At 40.1% G+C, this 13,215-nt stretch overlaps 1 protein-coding gene across 1 annotated transcript in view; it reads right to left on the minus strand.

Annotated features, from left to right (window-relative positions):
* Nucleotides 1-4,706: 4,706 nt before the first annotated feature.
* The window catches only part of LOC134657433 (lateral signaling target protein 2 homolog), a 57,372-nt gene continuing 48,863 nt past the window's right edge, over nucleotides 4,707-13,215 (minus strand). The window contains exons 11-14 of the mRNA XM_063512983.1: nucleotides 11,693-11,910; nucleotides 7,155-7,329; nucleotides 6,262-6,398; nucleotides 4,707-4,856 (exon numbers count right to left, since the gene is read on the minus strand). Coding sequence (XP_063369053.1) covers nucleotides 4,723-4,856; nucleotides 6,262-6,398; nucleotides 7,155-7,329; nucleotides 11,693-11,910 — 664 coding nt within the window. The 3' untranslated portion in view covers nucleotides 4,707-4,722. The remainder of the gene's footprint in view (nucleotides 4,857-6,261; nucleotides 6,399-7,154; nucleotides 7,330-11,692; nucleotides 11,911-13,215) is intronic.

Genomic DNA, 13,215 nt, shown 5'->3' on the forward strand with positions numbered 1-13,215 from the left:
CGTGGTTATTTATAATTAGTCTAAAGGTGAATGTGTGGGCGATGCTACCATCCGTTTATTTTGGGAAAGGGCTATTTGTGGTGGAATGACGAAAGTAGGGCGTCTTTAGAAACCATGTAACTGGACTAAGTTGGATGTAAACACCTACCTGTATTATTAATTTATTATTATGATACGCAAAATGCGAAAATGCTTTCGAATTTAACTGGGTCAAGGTAAAAAAAGCGGCCAAGTGCGAGTCGGACTCGCCCATGAAGGGTTCCGTATTTAGGCGATTTATGACGTATAAAAAAAAACTACTTACTAGATCTCGTTCAAACCAATTTTCGGTGGAAGTTTACATGGTAATGTACATCATATATTTTTTTTAGTTTTATCATTCTCTTATTTTAGAAGTTACAGGGGGGGGGACACACATTTTACCACTTTGGAAGTGTCTCTCGCGCAAACTATTCAGTTTAGAAAAAAATGATATTAGAAACCTCAATATCATTTTTGAAGACCTATCCATAGATACCCCACACGTATGGGTTTGATGCAAAAAATTTTTTTGAGTTTCAGTTCAAAGTATGGGGAACCCCAAAAATTTATTGTTTTTTTCTATTTTTGTATGAAAATCTTAATGCGGTTCACAGAATACATCTACTTACCAAGTTTCAACAGTATAGTTCTTATAGTTTCGGAGAAAAGTGGCTGTGACATACGGACGGACAGACAGACGGACAGACGGACAGACAGACAGACAGACATGACGAATCTATAAGGGTTCCGTTTTTTGCCATTTGGCTACGGAACCCTAAAAAAACCGGCCAAGTGCGAGTCGGACTCGCGCACGGAGGGTTCCGCACCATCAACAAAAAATAGACAAAACAAGCAAAAAAACGGTCACCCATCCAAGTACTGACCCCGCCCGACGTTGCTTAACTTCGGTCAAAAATCAAGTTTGTTGTATGGGAGCCCCACTTAAATCTTTATTTTATTCTGTTTTTAGTATTTGTTGTTATAGCGGCATTGTCGTGGTCAACTGTTCACTTTTTTAGGGTCCCGTTTTTACCCTTTGGGTACGGAACCCTAAAAAAGTGAACTGTTGACCACGACAATTAAATATCATGATAGGTACTTAATACATACATACAGTACCAGCCGAGTGCTACGCGCTATGAGCGTAGCCGATAACATGTGAAAACGCGTATGTAGCGAAAAGCGACTACGGACTGAGCGCCCGCCTGACAGCACGTGCGACAGAGATAGGAACATGTACGAAATTCCTTGTACAAAGCATACCTTCTATACATAAGGTAAATAAAAACTTCACTTTAGCTAATAATCTGACATTTATTATACACGATTAAAATATGTAACGGATTATCACTTACTCGTTTTGTGGTCACCGGATCCTGTCATCCAATCTTACAATACAAACGCTACACGTTAAGGTACCTGGGGGTATACTAACAATAACTTTTACAAAATTTACATACACGTAACATTACTTATACTTAACCTAACACCATTGGTTACAAAAGTGGAATAAAGGGTTTAAAGAGTTATGTTAAAAATATAAACGCTTTAATATTATTAAAATAGTATTTTTTTCTAACGTCGCTACTTAGCCTAGGTATTTATTGGATTCTGTTTGGGGCGGGCATTTGTGTCATCCTGTACAAAAAGAGACCAGTGCCCTGTTTATCAAAAGCTTGTAACTTGTAATACAAGTGGAAGTCCCTATTTGACAGCTTTTGTGAGAAAGGGACTTCCACTTGTATTACAAGTTACAAGCTTTTGAGAAACGGGACCCTGTGCCCTGTTTATCAAAATCTTGTAACTTGTAATACAAGTGGAAGTCCCTTTCTCACAAAAGCTGTCAAAAAGTGACATTCGCTTGTATTACAAGTTACAAGTTTTTGAGAAACGGGCCCCTGAGAGCCACATATGCGTGTTAATAATGGGTGTATGCAGTCCCTTTTTATACAGCACGACACATTTATTTGCAGTCACATATGAAAGACTAAAACTAATGGCCGGTTGCTACCCACGTTAGAAGTGGGTCTGTCAAGTATTGAAGACAAGTAATTAGGTACATGATTACATGAAATATTATTTTGACCATCGAAATAGAATAATAATGGAACAGTAACCTAAGGGCTCATTTAGACGGTGCGAGAACTCGCATGCGAGTTTCATTACATTGCGTCATTTGATCGGTCGGCTGGGTTGTCGTAACCTCAATGGTCCGCAATGTAACTAAAATCGTATACGAGTTCGCGCGCCGTCTAAATGAGCCTTAACCCTTTAACCGCCACAGTCTGATATAGAAGACATTACATATCCAGCTCATTTCGCCACCGTCTGTTAAATAAGACAAAGATGTCATTTGGTTTTTACAGCACATTTATAACTCCCGTAACTATGCCAACCTTACTCTGCGTGGTACAATTACTGTCGGTGGCGACACGAGCACGCTCGATCAAAAATTGCTGGCGGTTAAAAGGTTAAAGCTAAAATCCTGGTCATCAAGGACTAGTGAAATACTTAGTGCAAAATCTGGTAGTTCAGTATGTTGGAGTTGTGACAGTTAATATATATTTGATTAAAATAATTTGATTTGTTCTCAAAGTTGTGCGTAATTAATGATTTGAGCAAGTGACTGCAAATAATACTGCCTAATATAGTATGAAATAGGTATAATTATGCATTGATAACATCATTAAATGTAATATTTAAAACTTTCGCGTTTTGAACACATATTCACTCACATTTATAGACGGGTCTAACGCGAAATTTATTCACATACCTTCATTTACCGACGTTTCGACACAGGTTACACTTTTCGTCGGGTAGTTGCACAAATCTCTGTTTTGACATTTTGCTGGGTCATCAGTTAGCCGCGACCATGACCAGTGAAACCTGTGTCGAAACGTCGGTAAATAAAGGTATGTGAATAAATTTCGCGTTAGACCCGTCTATAAATGTGAGTTAATATCTTTAAATATTCCTTTATTAGAGAGCTACCTATTACAATGGAAAACTTTTATAGAATCATTAAATATATTTGTTTATATCAGTCAATATTGAAGAATTATACCTATTTATAGTATTTATATTTAATTAAAATCAACATATCTATATTACATTTATCCAACAATCTAGTTGATACTAATATATTTATTAAAAACATAGTTTTGGAATAAACTTTGAATGTGATATAGGTAATAATGTTCGTCATAATATGGTAAAAGTATTTCTGCCGATAGAAAAAGGCGGCAAATTAAAAAAAAAAATGTATGTGCGAAGGGTATTTCCCATAGAAAATTTGAATTTCGCGACTTTTTCTACTGACATAGTGGGTTTGCCAGAGTATAGCAACATTATGTCACGAGTCAAATACTTTTGTGACATGTCACTAGATGCAACCTTTAGACCACACCAGGGTGTCTATTCGACTCATCCACATACGGTTATGTCACTTCGACGAGCCGAGTAGGCGCCAAGGCCCTATTTCACTATCGTGTTTCGCCGTACATTTTGAGGTCGTCAGTAGTTGAACCAGTGGACTATTATGGACATGATTGTCGAAGTGTTTACGATTAGACTGATAATATAGCGGCTAGATCTAGCCTATCATAATCACGTCCATCATATGCCTGTAGAAAAGACACGTTAGCGAAAAGGTCTGATATTGTGTCTTCGTCTATTAAGATAATTATCAGGATAAACTGTTTTGTATTGTACATATAGCAACGGTCCAAGTTAGCTTTGTATACCTTTTGAAATGGCATTACTATATTAAACCATAATGCCATTTCAACAAATCTTACATTACAATACATTAAGGTGTGAAATTTGCCTGATTAGATAAATGTTTTAGTACGAGTTTCTTGCCAAACAAGACGGTTATGCTTGTATGTATAGCAATTTATGCAATTATTTGCGGATGTGTGGTGTTGCCATTTAAAAAACCGCGCGTCTTACATGGTCAAAGGAAATTAGACATGTTTCAGGAGTTATAATACCATAGTATACCAAATCAACATATTAGCACAGAATAAATAATAGTACTAAGTACAGAAGACTCACTCTAACAAAACGCGTCTGTTACGATCAGCACAGATATGGCCGCTAGGTGGCGACAGCGCCACGCCCGGCTTATGGCTTTCCCCAAAATTGGTGTGGAACGGATGTACTTTTAGCTACCTGTAGCAAAGCGACGAAATCGCGGAGTGAGCCACGCCTGATATTAGTCTAGTCGACAAGTTCAAAATGGTGAAAAATAGACATACTGCTCCTTAAATTATGTGTCATCTCTTAAATAATAATTTATGAGACATCACACGTATTTTTAGAAGCAGTATCTCTATTTTTCACCATTTTCAAACTTGTCGACTAGACTATAATTATATGGGGCATTATCATGAAAAGGGACCTTATTTTCGATGGCGTTTATGCCGCTCAGCGTCGCGCGGCATTGTATTTATATCGGAGCATCGTTAATAAAGGCGTAAGCGCCATCGACAATAAGGTCCCTTTTCATAGATAACGTCACATATTATAATTCAGGCGTTATACATAAGGACTAAATTCCCTTGAACCAAGATGCACCCTGACACCAATGGTTTCATATGAATCATACATATTGTCTTGCAGTCATTCCGTTTTCGACCCAACGGCATGGAGATAAGGTATGTTTTACCTCGACACTATTTATTCCTCACGTAGGTTTAATCACCGGTAGTGCGCTCTTCGACAACCGCGCGCGATGGATCGGAAACACTCCTCGCACACGCGCACCGGCTTCAGCTGCCCGAAGCGGGGGAGCGGGATGGAGTTAGAGCTGCACGATGCGCAGAATACTTTGCCTGTGGGAAAAACAGATTTCGTCAGTGTGGAGATTCCTTTTTGCCAGTAGCAGCCAAGAGGGAGTTGAAAATTAGTATAGACATGCCTTGATACCGAAATCGATTTAGTGTCTACACTTAAACACACACATTTTGTCACTAGAAAAGGCGCGAAACTCAAATTTTCTATGGAGAGTCTTCACGCCTACATTTTTAAAATTTGACGCCTTATTCTACTGACAAAGTGGGTGTGTATAAGTGCCAGTTGCACCATCCGCACTTGACAAACTGATCAACGTCACCCGGCGCGCCGCGGCGGTTTACTTGTAACTTTCCATACAATAAAATTTAGCGAAGTCTTTAACGATGACAAACAGTTGGGTGCAATCGACCCTAAGTGCGCACGACACGTCTGTATATGCGTGTCTGTAAATTCCTTAGCGCAGCCAGTTGAAAATATTTTGGAGTAACCATGGCAACGAAGCACAAGAGCTTTCGGCGTGCGGATTATTAAATGAAGATAGAGTTAGACCAAGATAAGTCTGCGGCGATTTTGATAGCACACGCAGTGCAAGTGTTATTTATACATCATAATTTCATAGAAGTTTGACGTTTAAAATAACACTTGCACTGCGTGTGCACTCAAAATCGTTGCATACTTGTCTTGGTTTGACTCTAGCTTCGTTTGAGGTGGGGTGGAGTGTAGCTATTCGGTTTAAAGTGAAGTAGTACTATTTATCTTCTTTATTTTGGATATAGAGGCAATTCATGCTAAATCTGGTTTGAACTACAGCCATACGGAAATATATTTATTTTATTGCAGTAAAAGACAGGTTCAAATACAATTAAAAATACATACATACAGTCAGTCATACTTACAAACTAACTACTAACTAAACATTGCTGCCGCTCCTAGACGCTTCCGGTGCAAAAGTGCCCATAATACTCGCAGCATTGCCGCGCTGGATGGCTATGGATAGCCTCTGCACCAGAAACGACTCGGAGCGGGGGTCCTCCCCCTTCTGCCTAAGTCCTATTACTATTACCATAGAGAAAAAAATACATAGATTGCTCACTCCATACATCAGTTTTAGTACCAAAAAGACTATTAGCATCTAGCATTGAGTAGCGGAACTATCAGTACTGCTACTTGACAATAGATGTAGCACCGACCGGAAAGTCTTATCTCAACAGCATAAGACTTTCCGGTCGGTGCTACATCTATTGTCATGTAGCAGTACTGATAGTTCCGCTACTCGATGCTAGATGTAGACACTGAAATTAATAGTCTAACTGATGTATGGAGTGAGCACTCTTGTCTTATTATATTTCTCTATGCTATTACTTATTCTGTAGCTGAGTGAGTGGGGGCAGCAGTTAGGCCTCTCGACAACGTCGCGAGAAAAAAATAGTAAAATATAATTACCGCAGTTTCTACAATGATGGCGGCGGCGGAAGGCGGTGAAGTGCGAGTCGCATCGCATGCAAGATGGCGCCGCGATGTCGGGAACCCATTCGGGTGCTCGCTCCACGCGGTCGCTAGCCGGCGTTTCTGCTCGCTCCCTGCTAATAATACATTATAAATACACAAATATACCAAACTCAACGGTATGAAGGGTCTCATCGTCATCTTCCTCGCGTTGTCCCGGCACTTTGCCACGGCCACAGAATAAATAATAGTACTAAGTACAGAAGACTCACGAAGATATGGCCGCTAGGTGGCGACAGCGCCACGCGCGGCTTATGACTTTCCCCAAAATTGGGGCCGAATGGATGTACTTTTAGCTACCTGTAGCAAAGCGACGAAATCCCGTTGTCCCGGCATTTTGGCCACGGCTCATGGGAGCCTGGGGTCCGCTTGGCAACTAATCCCAGGAATTGGCGGGGACACTAGTTTTTACGAAAGCGACTGCCATCTGACCTTTAACCCAGAGGGTAAACTAGGCCTTATTGGGATTTAGTCCGGTTTCCTCACGATGTTTTCCTTCACCGAAAAGCGACTGGTAAATATCAAATGATATTTCGTACATAAGTTCCGAAAAACTCATTGGTACGAGCCGGGGTTAGAACCCGCGACCACCCCAAAACTTGGTAGTGCCACTTTATGGCAATAAGCAGGTTCTGCCCCCTATAGTACGCACGCTCCCTTGCGCATGAAGGTAATCTAGATTGAGAATTTCAACTCAGGTTATGCACTTCGCGTCCTATTACCAGAAAATTCAACTTTCCCGGTATATTTTGTCATAATTCTTTTTAACCTCAAACTACAGAGTCCTAAGTAAACATAAGCAGCTAGTTAACTTCACGTTATAATCCAACCTGATCGTGAGATCTCCCGTGGAGACTGAGGGGTGCAGGGAGGTCCGTTCGGGCTGTTTGTCCGTCTGTCTGTCCGCCGTGCTGCGTGTCCGTCTGTCTGAACCCTCGGAGGGCGTGTCTGATGTGCTGTCCGCGTACACTTCTTCGGCGGAGTATACGCTGTCGAATGAACTTCCTGAAATGAGATAAATATATCTAATTAGTAAATCAAATATTTATTTTCAGGCAACTAAGGCCCAAAAAAACATACTTTACAAACTAGCATATATATAGGTTCCGCACAGAATAAATAATAGTACTAAATACAGAAGATTAACTCTCTAACAAAACGCGTCTATTATGACAGATATGACCGCTAGGTGGCGCAAGCGCGAGCAGGCGTCCGTTCCGTAGCGGTGCGCGGCAACTACTATGGCTAGACACCAGGGATGTTCCGGATGCCGATTTTTTGACATCCGCGGATGCGGATGCGGATTTTTAAAGGCTCACATCCGCGGATGCGGATGCGGATGTCAAGATAGGTACATAAAAAACGTCCAATATTACATTTTAGTAATTTTTATTTCAAAAAACCGGCCAAATGCGTGTCGGACTCGCGTTCCAGGGGTTCCGTACATTAAGTCCCACTCACGCTTGACTGCTCATTTCTAATAGGTTTTTTGGCTAATGACTAAATTACCTAGCAGTCTAGCACTTAAGCCGATGCTAAGACGTTCCTGTACCTCGGAGTAATAATCCAATATGGAGTGGTAACACGCACTAATTTCTATGTGAAAAATTCTGTCGTTTTCGGCGCGGGGGGCGAGGAACGCACACAAACAATGTAAACACTAATGTATTTTTTCCATGCGTCGCTACACACGCACACGACAAAATTATGAAACACTAGCATAAACTATATTCACACAAATACAAGAACAAACACAGACAACACTGTCCGTGAACGAGATGATGTCAGTTCTAAGTAAACGTAGAAGTGCGAGGGACTTGTCGATAATATTGTCGATATTTTATTGACTGAATTTTAACTGTCTGCTTTAGTCAATTATAACCATCAAAAACATTACATGTAAAAAGGTGCAAGTCTCGCAACGCTTCTACTACAAAAAAGTTTTGAGATGTAATGCTAATGTGAAACCAAGTCGGTTATTTTAATCAGTGCCAGGGGGTGTTAAAACCGTATCAATAAGATATCTTTAATTTGTAATACGTATAATGACTTGGCCATCGCACGGCTGCATAATGACATAAGGATCATCATCACCTATTAAAAATAATTCTAATTGAACATAACGCTAGCGCTAATTGCAGTTTGAGCATTACACATATTTACGAGTACGGTACGAGTAAAGCATTATGTGCGATTGCCAAGTCATTATATGTATTACAAATTAAAGATATCTTATTGATACGGTTTTAACACCCCCTGGCACTGATTAAAATAACCGACTTGGTTTCACGTTACATCTCAGAACTTTTTGTAATAAAAGCGTTGCGAGACTTGCACCTTTTTACATGTAATGTTTTTGATGGGATCTCATCTCTTTTTGTAGACAGTCCTTCTTTTCGGGTACTCATACCCATACTATGTATACATATACAGGGCCGGATTAACCCTAAGTCAGAGTAGGCAACTGCCTATGGGCCCCGCCTCGGCTAGGGGGCCCCGCCTCGGCTAGGGGGCCCCGGCGGCCCCGCGCGCGCCAAAAACAATATTTGTTTCATATGGCCAAAATTCATAAATATTGTTTTTATTGTACCTAAATATTTATACCTAATACCTACTTAATGTCCATTATCAGTTTCTCAGATACACAATCATTAGATGATTATGTAAATTATGTTATTTTATAGATTTAAAGTCTGTAATATCGAGCTCGATTTTCAGGCTCCCGAGGGCCTAATACCTCATCTACGAGTAACTCTTGCACATATTATTGTCGAGTAACATTTGACGATTGGTTCGTGTCAGAGCGCTGCTTTCTTACAGGTGTACCTTCGGCGTCGTTTTTTAACAAATATAAACATTGATTTAAGAAGCTTGGCCTTTTGCCTCGCATGAAAGCTCACCTCGCCGGTTATAAGTACGCTTCGGGCTTGTTAAGTAATGTGGAGATTGCTGAGCTCGACTTTCAGCCTCTCTTTTTACCTCCATTTTTGCTTTGTCTTTCAAATCTCCTCTTCTTCAGCTTAGCCTTTGGCCTCGCTGCGCCAAGCTCGGCCTGCGGTCTCGCTTTTTAATACAATGGACATTGGTTGGCGTCTGTGCTCTAGCTGAGCTTATCCTGAAGCACGGCTTTGACCTCGCATGAAAGCTCTGCTCACTGTGGAATTGCGGATTTTTAGGCCCGGCCCGGCCTTTTTAACACGCTTTCACAATTTTTTAACAAAAAAATTCGCGCTCGCTGCGCTCGCGTTTATTTGCTGCTTTTCTGGTTGACCCTGTACCTACATGCTAACTTGACTGGTGAATGAATAGTAATTTAAACCTATGGAATATCTTTATTATTACGTTATTTTTAATCATGTGGCTCGGCGTGTGGTATTATGGTCAGACAATCGCTGTTCAGCCTCGCACAATATTTAACTACCTATTGAGAAAAAAGGGCTCTCCCCACACTTGACGCAAAAAGGAATCGGCAAAAACTGATAGAAAACAGCTTTATGTCCACGCAATAAGAGCGAAAAAGACTTCGCTTGGCATGTTCGGATCGGCTCAACCGACACCTGAAGGTTGAAATTAAAACCACAAACAAACAAACCCTGAACTGAAAAATGAACATTATGTATGCAGAATTGACTGTAAGGGCCTAAGGGGGCCCCGAGCATTGCACTGCCTAGGGGCCCCGACATGCTTAATCCGGATTAACAGGGCCGGCCCTGTACATATATCATAACTAAACACATACTCACATCGTACATACATCGTAGTGTACCTTTACTTTACCTACTATTTGTAGGAACTGCAACAGTAACTTTGTAATAGCATATATTTATATGGAATTACAAACTTACTTATGCAGCTCTTAGATCTTCAAAACGTGACTGATATTGCAATATTTTTAGGTTTTCGATGGCTTGATAAGCTGAAAACTACTTATGTTTAAAATTTATTGCATCTTTTGGAAATCTAAAAAAATAAATTATAATAACAATATATTTAGGTATTTATAATGTTCATATAGATTTTATCGATATTGGTTTTTATGGTGTCCCATCGCTAACTATGGTAGAGTGATACCAGAGTAATAAATTAAAAGTGCCTATTTATGGAAAATGACGGCAGTAAATACCTTAATATAAATAAAATACAATACAAATATTGGACATGTCAAATAAAAAATATACGATAGAAACTAAGAGAAAAATGAATTTTCAAACAGTAGTAGGGTAGGTGCGTTAGTTTTCGTCCAGCTCTAGTTTTCGTCCACTTGACGAAATTGAATATCAATCTACATTGCTGCACAAATTTGGACTTAATGCAATCCTTAATGTCGAGACAATATACGAGTATCTATCTACATAAAAAATGTATTTGGCAAGTAGCAAATTAAATATCAAATATGTTATTTGTTATGTGGACGAAAACTAGAGACTAAACAGAAACTAGCACAATGACCTATATCGGTAATATCACGTTATTTATGATTTATACTATTTATTTCATTGAATGGATTATGTTGATATAAAAATAAGGTGTTATAGAAAAATAATGTGTTATATAAATTATATAATAATAAGCAACGTAAATTAGAAGTTAGGTATACCTAATGAATATTTAGAAAGTCTTCTTTAAATATTACCCTAAATTAGATCTAGTACCATGAAGTGGTATCACTTTCAGATTGACAATGTTTTTTAGCTTTTTGCTAAATTAGTGCACTATTTGATAATATTTACATGAAATAGTACTTACATATGAAAAGAAACGTGTTCTTTAAGTACGCTAGATGTGTCCGATCGGTTTTTACAGGAGAAAACGCTACAATTCGGCATTTTCTGCTCCTAACATTCCGCTTAGACTGACGTTTGCTGAATGGCGTATGACGTATGGCAACTAGTTTTATATAACCTCCTTGACCGGCGGCCGCCGACTTTTGGCAGAGGGGAACGCCTGTTAATGGCGGTTCCTGTTGGTTTATTATTCCGAGTCCTGTACCGACCTGTTCCACATCCGCATCCGCATTTAACTCCGCATCGATTTTATGCGGATGCGGGTGCAGATGCGGATGTTGAAAATAATGCGGAAGTTCCGCGGTTGCGGATGCGGATATTCGCAACATCCCTGCTAGACACCAAAATTGGTGTGGCCCGCATGTACATGCAGTTGTAGGTACTTGTAGCGAAGCATCGAAATCGCGGAGTGAGCTACGCCTGAGGGCCTACCGCGAACCACGTTCGACGTGTTGCCTCCCTGTCATACTTACGTACGAATTTACAAGTGCGACAGAGAGCCAACACGTCGAACGTGGTTCGCGGTAGGCCCTCAGGTTCCGGCTGGTTTATTACGAACACGAATTTAAATAGTTGCCACTCACCGTTCTGAATAACCTGGTCCTCCGTGGCCGCGTATTCGATGTCGCACTTGTCCGGCGCCGCTTCCGGTTCCGGGTCCGGGTCCGGCGCGTCCGGAGTCTGGTTCATGAGGAACACGGACTTGAGTATGTTCCGTAGGTCCGCGGCGAAGTTGGTTTGTAGTTGGTCCGCGACGCCGGCGATGCAGACGAACAGGCGGTGGATTAGGTCCTCGCTAGATCTGGAAAGTAAAACCTTTGTAGCCTGGAAAGTAGAAACCTTTCAGAAAATGCACAGTGCTAGAAATAGTCACAAGATAGCAATAATTAGATCTCGTGTTAAAAGAGTGAAGAAATCTTTTCTAGGACAGTGTATACAGTTTTACAATAAGTTACCAAGGGAGGCACTGGATTTACCATTTCTTGAACTTAAAAAATATGTCAAATCTAGTCTACTGCGTAAGGCATATTACACAGTCGAAGACTATATTAACGATCGAGATGCATGGCCGTCTATTAATAAATGAATTAATTATTATGAAATGTATTTGTATCAATAGTAAATGGTAATTGTTGAATTTTGTATTTTGTAAGCTGTTATTTATTTTTTAATTTAATTGTAATTTATTTATAATGTACTTTGACGATGCAAAAGTGATTGTAAAATCCTATTTGATTAAATGAGATTCCATTCTATTCTAAAACGGAATATTTTGTGACTTATTTCCTTACAATGTCGTGTGCTTAGCGTCAGGCGACCCACAAAAGAATCATCCGTCTCACGATGCCTTGGTTCGTAAAAAACTAGTGCCTACGCCAATTCCTGGGATTAGTTGCCAAGCGGACCCCAGGCTCCCATGAGCCGTGGCCAAAATGCCGGGATAACGCGAGGAAGAAGAAGACACTATAATTGGTCGAATTTATTTGTTGCCCACCATAATCCATACTAATTTATGGTGGGGAATAAAAAAAAATGTGAGACTGTGACAAAGACAAACAATAATAGCGCTTTCGCTGCTACTCCTACTGAAAGATACATAAGACTATCCCGTTCGGTCATTTCCCCCCACCCCTCATGCCTGATCCAGTTATATTCATGTATCAATGTCATACGAGGGGTGTTCAAAATATTCTCGGTATGAGAATGAAAACAAACGAGTACGAAAAGTTTGATATTTTTATTTTTCAATATACTCCCCCCCTATGTTCATACACTTAAAAGATCGATCAATTATTTTTTTTAATCCTGCATAAAAATATTTTTTATCTTTGGTGTAAAAATGCTCCTCCACTGCCGCCTTCAATGCTTCATCATCGGAAAATTTATTTCCACGCAGATCCTTTTTAAGATTGGGGAACAAAAAGAAGTCGCTGGGGGCTAAGTCCGGACTATACGGTGGGTGAGTAACAGTTTCAAACCCACATTCAACAATAGCTGCCTTGGCAATATGAGCAGTATGGACGGGGGCGTTGTCATGCAGAAGCATAACACCTTTGGTTAACTTTCCTCGCCTCTTTTCTTTGATTACATCCTTTAATTGACGTAG

Source organism: Cydia amplana, chromosome 20, assembly GCF_948474715.1.
Source record: "Cydia amplana chromosome 20, ilCydAmpl1.1, whole genome shotgun sequence".
In the NCBI taxonomy this organism is placed as follows: Eukaryota; Metazoa; Arthropoda; class Insecta; order Lepidoptera; family Tortricidae; genus Cydia; species Cydia amplana.